The sequence below is a fragment of the Gekko japonicus genome, unplaced genomic scaffold, assembly GCF_001447785.1.
Source record: "Gekko japonicus isolate JY-2015 unplaced genomic scaffold, Gekko_japonicus_V1.1 scaffold322, whole genome shotgun sequence".
Lineage (NCBI taxonomy): Eukaryota > Metazoa > Chordata > Lepidosauria > Squamata > Gekkonidae > Gekko > Gekko japonicus.
The window spans coordinates 194,904-202,672 of NW_015163616.1; the positions used below are offsets into that span (position 1 = coordinate 194,904).

The window sequence follows — 7,769 nt, forward strand, 5'->3', positions numbered from 1 at the left end:
TTACATATTAAGAACATGTGCACAGGGATGCAAATACCAAAAGGCCCGCTGGCTTCAGAAGCACTTTACATCATTATTAAAACACCCTTGACATCTAAGAAGAACTTGGTTTCAAGTTCTTTGCAGGCTTTGACACACACACATATGTTTTCATGCAGCTTGTCAGACGCTTGGAGGAAACCATTCCGGGGGGGGATGGACCCTGACAGGCATCTTAATTCTCCTGGGTGGAAGGCAGATGTAATACACAGAGATGACGAAGCAGCTTCATCATTTATGGGGTAGGCTGAGCTTTCTCCTAGCTTCGCAATTAGCATAACAGAGACATACCAGCCAATCAAATGCTATTCTTGCTCCTCCCTTCCCTTCATGTTGGCTACTCACTTTTAAAAACTTTTGTGTGCCACATATGTGCCTATTCATCCTTTGTTTTCTGTTAAAAGATCCTTGCAAACATTTTAAAAGGAGCTGTAAGAATTAAGAGGTGGGTTTGTGGTACTCCAGATACTGCCCTTGTAATGTAGATCTTCCCCATTTAATGGAAACCCGCACTTTTATCAAGCTGCGAAACTGGCTCTGCCAATCTCAGAAGAATGTTGAGAAGAAGCAAACAACCGTGATGTATTATGCCAAAAAAGTCTCCAAGGACTAGAAATTTATTTTTCCAATATTCAGTTTACTGGAAGGAATTCAAACGCCATCAACACCAACGAACCATGCATATTATATCTCGTTTCGTATAACTTTATCAAAGTGGGTAGTGTTGAAATACCTATATAATATTAATCCATTTGGCAAACACTCTATTCATATCCCATAGTAACAGTGTTACTGTGTTTGCCAAATAGAGTGTTTGCCAAATGGATTAATATAGGTATTTCAATGCTACCCACTTTGATAAAGTTATACGAAACGAGATATAATATGCATGGTTCGTTGGTGTTGATGGCGTTTGAATTCCTTCCAGTAAACTGAATATTGGGGGGAGGGAAATTCTAGTCCTTGGAGACTTTTTTGGCATAATACATCACGGTTATTTGCTTCTTCTCAGCTTCCATCCCGTGATTTCTCTCCTTGGTTTGCAATCTCAGAAGAATGTCTTCAAGCATCCCACTAGCATTATTAAGCCAGTGGTCCACCACCACAGTTTTCTCCACCGCTTTTCTGTAGGTTCAAACTCAGACATTATGCAGTGATCAGTTATTGCGAGTAGCTGGAAATCTACCGACAAACCTCTTCTTTCCTCTTGGCGCTTAAAAATCTGGGACTTTTACATCATGGACAAACTTTCTGATGCAGTGGCTTCCTCTACTAATAGTTCATATTCAAAATCTACTTTATGCACGAAATGGTCTCCTTTTTTAGAATATGTTTTCAATAATGACACTTCTAAATTTGCTGTTCCTTCTCAGTATGTTGCAGTGTTTCATTACATGTAATTTTGTGTTGGTCATATTTATACCAAATCCCATTGTTGTTTATTGTACTATAGACTAATAAAATATTTTTAAAAAAAAGAAATTAAAACAACTGGAAGGACTTAATGGCATTTCATCAGAAAAGAAGTATAAACCCCAGCAAATAGTGTTGATGGAAGACGTATACCTGGCAGGACAGTCACGGATGTTGCAAGACCGGTAATTCACGGCTGGCCTCTGGCTCTCTTGACACAGTGACTTGTTCACTCTTTGCTCCTTCAGGTTCACACACAGCAGCCTTTGGACCTGGGTCCCCAAATTCCCACAAAAGGAAGAACAGGGACTCCATTCGCCAAGCGCCCACCTATGTTCTGATGGGAGGAAAGCAACAGGTGGGGGAGTGAGGGGCAGCAACTGCACCCCTACTGATGTCCAGTTTTATATGTATACTACAGTTCTTTACATGAGTCCCACACCCCTGGCTCATCAGGGGCTTCTTGAGGTCTCAGGAAAAAGCCCTTCCCAGTCTGCTGCCAGAGATCATTCAGTTGGTGGTGCCAGAGACTGAACTTTTGACCGTCATCATACAGAGCATATGCTCTGCCACTGAAATATGGCCTTTCCAGTTCTTAAATGCATCCTGAAAAGCAGGCGGTGGCAGGTCAAGCTTCAAACAGTGCCAGCACGCTCAAATCCTTTCCCAACTGTGTGGAATTCAGAGGAGGATACAAACAGAAGAACTTCTGAAAGGGCAACCACTTCTTTCCCCAAATGAGAGAAATTCTAAATTGTGTTCCTACTTGATTCTGAACCAGCACAGTGAATAAACCGATATCGTTGGATTGCCAATGTGCTTCTATGGGAAGGCATTCATTACTGTACATCCACAGACTTTGCCCTGGGTCTTGAGAGACTATCAGCCCTTGGGCCAAGCCAAGAGCCAGCATGGTGGAGTGGTGAGAATGTTGGACTCAGATTCAAATCTCCACTCTGTATTGGATGCTCACTCAGTGCTTCCAGGACAGTCACCTATTCTTAGCCTAACCTACCTCACAGAGTTGTTGTGAGGATAAAATGGAGTAGAGAATAATGTAAGCTGCTTTGGGTTCCTGTTTTACAGAATAGTTGGGTGCAGATGAAGTAAATAAATAATAACTATAGCTGAAGGGGGGGGCAAATAAAAGTTTGGTTGGTTGGTGGTTGGGAAGGAGAAAAAGAAGCAGGAAAAGGTAAGGATGTGGGAGATACCAGGAGAAGGAAAATAGGAAAAAGTGTGGGGAGGGGATGCAGGGGAAAGTGAGGTGCCCCCTGCAAGTCCTTACACGTTCCGTACTGTGCAACTGGACTTGGCCAACAGCTGGTACCAAGCAACTGAGCATGGCCCAGAATGGTGGCTGGAACCAGGCACATCTTTTCAGGGACAGGCTGCCAGGGGGAGGGAAGGAGGAAAAGTTGAAGACAGGGGGCACATAAATGTAGGTTAGCTGGTAGGTGGGAAAGCTAGAAGGAAGCAGGAAAAGGACTATGGTGGCTGTGAGGAAAGAGAAAGAGGAAAATGGAATGCCCCCTGCAAGTCCTTGTGGGTCTACCACTTGTCAGGTCTGTTCTGCACAGAAGCACACAATCTGTACCCAACATCAAAACCTCTCATCACTCTTATGCTACTCAAGAAAAGTCTGGGATACCTGAAGAATTTGCCAAAATGAACCTTTTTACTGTGTTGCAGTTCCCAAGGATCCTCGCTCTGCTCAGACATAACTTAAAAGATGAAGTACTATAAAAGGTTGACAGATTTGTATGCAATCACAGGAGTCATGAATTGTTTTTTTGTGGGGAGGTAAGGGAGTGGAGGAGAGGTTGGTCCCATAATACCCAAGGATAATTGATCGCTCCCAGCTGTGTCCACAGTCACATTCCTGCAGCACATAATGAATTCTTTAACTTATTGGTTTTCAACATTTCCTTATTACTTCTGGTTTTCTTAAAATAATAGCAAAAGAGCATTTTTCAAAGCAGAAATGGTTAAAATAAAGTGTGACTTGGGAGGACTGCATTATTTGTTTTACCATGAAGATCCTGTGTGTTGGTGCTTTCTACAGCACCCACCATGCAAAAATCATCCCTTTAGCTACATCATGGTGGTTAAATAATCAAGTGCCTCCACACACACTTTCTCAGGTGACTGGAAAAGAAAAGCCTCTACAAAAACATGAAATGATATTGATGCCTCCTGCAAATAACAGCAAGGAGCAGGCGCTTACTCACAGCGTTCCCTCTGTGCTCCCGCTACCAGCAGGGCCTACACCAACTACACCTCCATCTACTAGCAGGACCTCAGCCACCTTGCTCTCTGCACCACACCATGCTCATTTGCCAGAGCAGGCTGTTGCTGGACAAACCTCAGCTGTGCTGCGGTGCCACCAAGGTGAAGGCCAAATGGTATTGCAGCGACTGGCTTAGGCAACACAGCAGGCACTACAGAACTGCCAGTGGGGGCCCATCCTCTCCCTCTGAGTGACTCATTGGCAGACTGAGCTGCTCTCGCACTGTTCAACGTCCCCTACTTGCTTCCAAGCCCAACTGCCATCTTGCTTTCAGAACACCAGGCCAGAAGCCCGTGGCAAGCAGAAATCACTGCCAGGTGAGCAGGAGGAGAGCTGTAGGGCCCCCGACGCTTCCTGTTATAACAGGACAGTGCTATGGAAGCAGAGGGCCAGGCTCTCCATTGCCCTCCTAGATTTAGAGCCACAGGGATCAAGTCTAGGTGGAGGAAAGCCACAGGGATCAAGTGTAGGTGGAGGAAAGCGAAAGATCTGATTCTCCACATCCATTGAGAAGCCTGTTGTGTTCCCCCTCCCCAGACCTCTCCAGTTGCCCCCCAGGCTTTGCCATGGCTCACATTACCTATCAGGCTCAGAGACCAAACAGGGACTTTCTGCAGACTTTTTTGAGACAAATGAGGGGAAAAGCGAATCAGATGCACACCAACCCCACACAAGTGGCTGTGTGGGCCTTTTCAGGTTCTTCTGCCAGCCCCCAAGGCTGTGCAGTCCTAAGCAGAGTTATGCCCTTCTAAGACTTCAAAGGACTTAGATGGATGCAACTCTGTCTGGGATTGCACTGTCAGTGTCCTAAAGGCCCCAGCTGAAGAAGGTCAAAAGGGTGACTAAAGGTCATAATGTGCAGGTGCCTCAACACTAACATTACAGGTAACAACACTGGAACTAGATGTTTAGTGCCCCAAATGGCATCCCTATATCTTGCACTTCTGCTCTCCCTTGTATGACAATTTATGCGATGAATCACAACAAGCCACCCATGGCACCCAGCTTGATCATAGAATCACAGGATCACAGAGTTGGAAGGGGCCCTACAGGTCATCTAGTCCAACCCCCTGCTCAATGCAGGATCAACCTGGAGCATCCCTATCAAACACTTGTTTGATAGAAATGTGGGCAGGGGGAGGCAACTGATCATTATGACGTCATATCCAATAAGTTATCTTTTCCTTACTTGGCCTTATGGGGAATCAGGGAGAACCAGGCTCAAGAACCCCATGAACTGGCAGCCCCACAGTGTCTAAGAGTTTTATCCTATGCTGTAAAAGCAATAAAATCTCAAAACATTTGCAGATGAAACATAATTAAACATTAGAATCTTGTCATGGAATGTTCAACAAACCTTCCTTCTTGACATTTACCCAAACAGACAATGGTTTGACACTCGATGAACTCCAGCATCTGTATTGTCCAGCAAGCCGATCAGAGACAACGTTCACCTCCAGGATATGTCCCTCACCCAGAGTTCGGTGATTGAAGCCTAGAATTTCTTCAACAGGTTGGTTTTTAAAGGACCAGAAAATGGTGTTCTTTGTATTGGGATGTACTGGACAGCCTAGGAAGCAAAGCTATTCTTAGCTTGTTTTCGTAAAACATTGGATAACTTCTTAAAATTTCTATATAAGTTACAGATTTAAGACGGTAAAAACAACCAAGGTAGAACTGACCAATGGTACAGAGTCCTATTTTCCACAGTGGCCAACCAGATGCCCCCAGAAGTCCTACAAGCATAGTGTGAAGGTCAAAACCCTGCCCTGGTTCTTTTCCACCCGGTAACGGGTATTCACAGGTACACTGCCTCTAAACATGGAGGCTCCATTTTTTCATCACATTTTTTCATCACTGAGAAACCTATCCTTCACAAATCTCCATGTGGTGATGAAGCAGCCACCACAACAGTCTGTTGCAGTAAATTCTTTCTGTGAAGTATGCATTCTTCCTTTTTTCTGTCCTAAGTTTCCTGCACACTAACTTTGGCAGGTGCCCCAAAGCTGACCTTTGGGTGTTCCTGAGTTACTTTTATGTGCACTTTAATGAAGCAGCAGCAGTGTGCCTTTTGCCATGTTTCAGACCACGCATCTTTCTCTCTGGCCAGTTTTGTGGTTCCAGACACACTGTTATTAAACAATTAAAGGAGGCCTATGCAGTAGGTAGCCTTGACCAGGGTAGCCTAGGCTAACCCGATTTCATCAGATCTCAGAAGCTAAGCAGGGCTGGCCCTGGCTAGTATTTGGATGGGAGACCTACAAGGAATACCAGGGTTGTGACACGGAACCAGGCAATGGCAAACCATCTCTGAACGTCTCTCGCCTTGAAAACTGTACGGGGTGGCCATAAGCCAGCTGTGACTTGATGGCAAAAAAAAAAATGCAGCAGATATGCACAGTAAAAACACAAATATATGGAGACTTCCGGTACGGCGCATCGACGAGCAGGCGGGAGCCCGGAGTGCTCCGTCCCTGCTCGTACCGCTTTCGCTTCGTTCGGGCCCCCCGCATGTCGGGGGAGCTCGTCCAGCACCCCGTTGGTGGGTGCTGGAGCAGGGGGCATTTTTCTGGCCCTTCCCCGCAACTGGCAGGGCGGGGGAGGTGCCCAGAACAAGCTCCGACGCCGAAGTGATCGGCAGGGAAAGAACATGGCCGCCGTGTTCTTGTGAGACGCTGCCACCCGGTTTGTTTTTAAAGTTTTTCTTTTTTGTTGTCGTTGGGGAAGATACATTGCATTGAGAGACAGATGGAGTTGGAAGAACTACCCCCCGATTTGGCCCCCCCTTTTATGCAAGAAGCGGCCGTTACAAAGGTACAGGGGAAATCATGAATGACGAGTTAAATGGGGGATGAAGAAACTGCCTATGGAGAGTATCATTATCTCGGGAGAGTTAAAAATTGCCAGTGAACACGAGAGAAAGGACTTGTAAAAGCGAGGCTCTAGAAGCGAAAAATGGAAGGAACAATAATAATTAGTGACTTTTCATGGGAAGAATGTAAAAAAATATTTGTAGAGGAAATTGGACAGGCGTTTAAAGTGGTTTGTGAGACTGTGTTAAGAAATGCTGTAAAAGAAATAGTGGAAGGGAAAGGACATAAAGAAGAAGTACAAGCCGTACAAGAGGGGCAAGGACAAGAGGCAGAACAGGAAAGGGAATTGCAGGCTGCTCAACGTCTCTCTACAGAGATAGAGCTACAGAAGGCTGACGACTTTAAAGTTGTTGTGAAGGAGCAAAGAACAGTCAAACCGCGAAATAAAAAGGGAAAAATAACTTTGTTGGTCCCAGCGCGAAAAGGGAGAAAGAAAGGTAATGGAGGCAAGAAATTAAAGAAGGAAAGAAACCCGGGGACTGCTGGCTACCAAACACTAGAGGACATGGAACAGATAATTTGGAAATAAAACTGAAGGAGTTCAAGAATAGACGACATTGGGAAGAAAACATGGAAAATCAAGTTAGAAGGGAATTGGATTACCAGGAGGATTGTGTTTCTAAAACGCCAAATCTTGCTAATTGTTTTTCTCCTCCTCCCTATACTGCTATTGAGAAGCTTAGACTGAAGACTAGTGATTGTGATGTTAATTGGAAAATATGTTATGAACTAACTGAAGATATAATATGGTTGTGCTGCTGGGAATTTCTAGGAGGGTAATAAATACTGATGGGGTGTTTTTGTGTTTTGAAAATTAACTGTGATAATTTATTTATAAGTATAGTTTACTGCCTAAGATTAATGGGTAATGTAATTATTTTTGGAAATGAATTGGATTGCTGATAATGAAAATGATAATTATTAGGATCAAATGGAATGTTTATAGTCATATAATTTAGTTGTAAGGCTTATTTTTATTTTTGTTGGGGCTTCCTTTCTAAGTTTGCTTGTTGTGCTTTATGACCAACTGTGGGTTGTAGTTAAATAGTCACATAAACTATTGTACTTAGTGTGGAAATGAATTGGATTGCTGATAACGAAAATAATAATTTTTAGGATCAAATGAAGTGCTTATAGTTATATAATTTAGTTGT

General features: G+C 44.0%; 1 protein-coding gene across 1 annotated transcript in view; it reads right to left on the reverse strand.

The window, feature by feature from the left end:
* LOC107107164 (ADAMTS-like protein 3) overlaps window positions 1-7,769 on the reverse strand; it is a 263,683-nt gene that overhangs the window by 9,220 nt on the left and 246,694 nt on the right. Inside the window, exons 25-26 of the mRNA XM_015407420.1 lie at window positions 5,100-5,312; window positions 1,606-1,789 (exon numbers count right to left, since the gene is read on the reverse strand). Coding sequence (XP_015262906.1) covers window positions 1,606-1,789; window positions 5,100-5,312 — 397 coding nt within the window. The remainder of the gene's footprint in view (window positions 1-1,605; window positions 1,790-5,099; window positions 5,313-7,769) is intronic.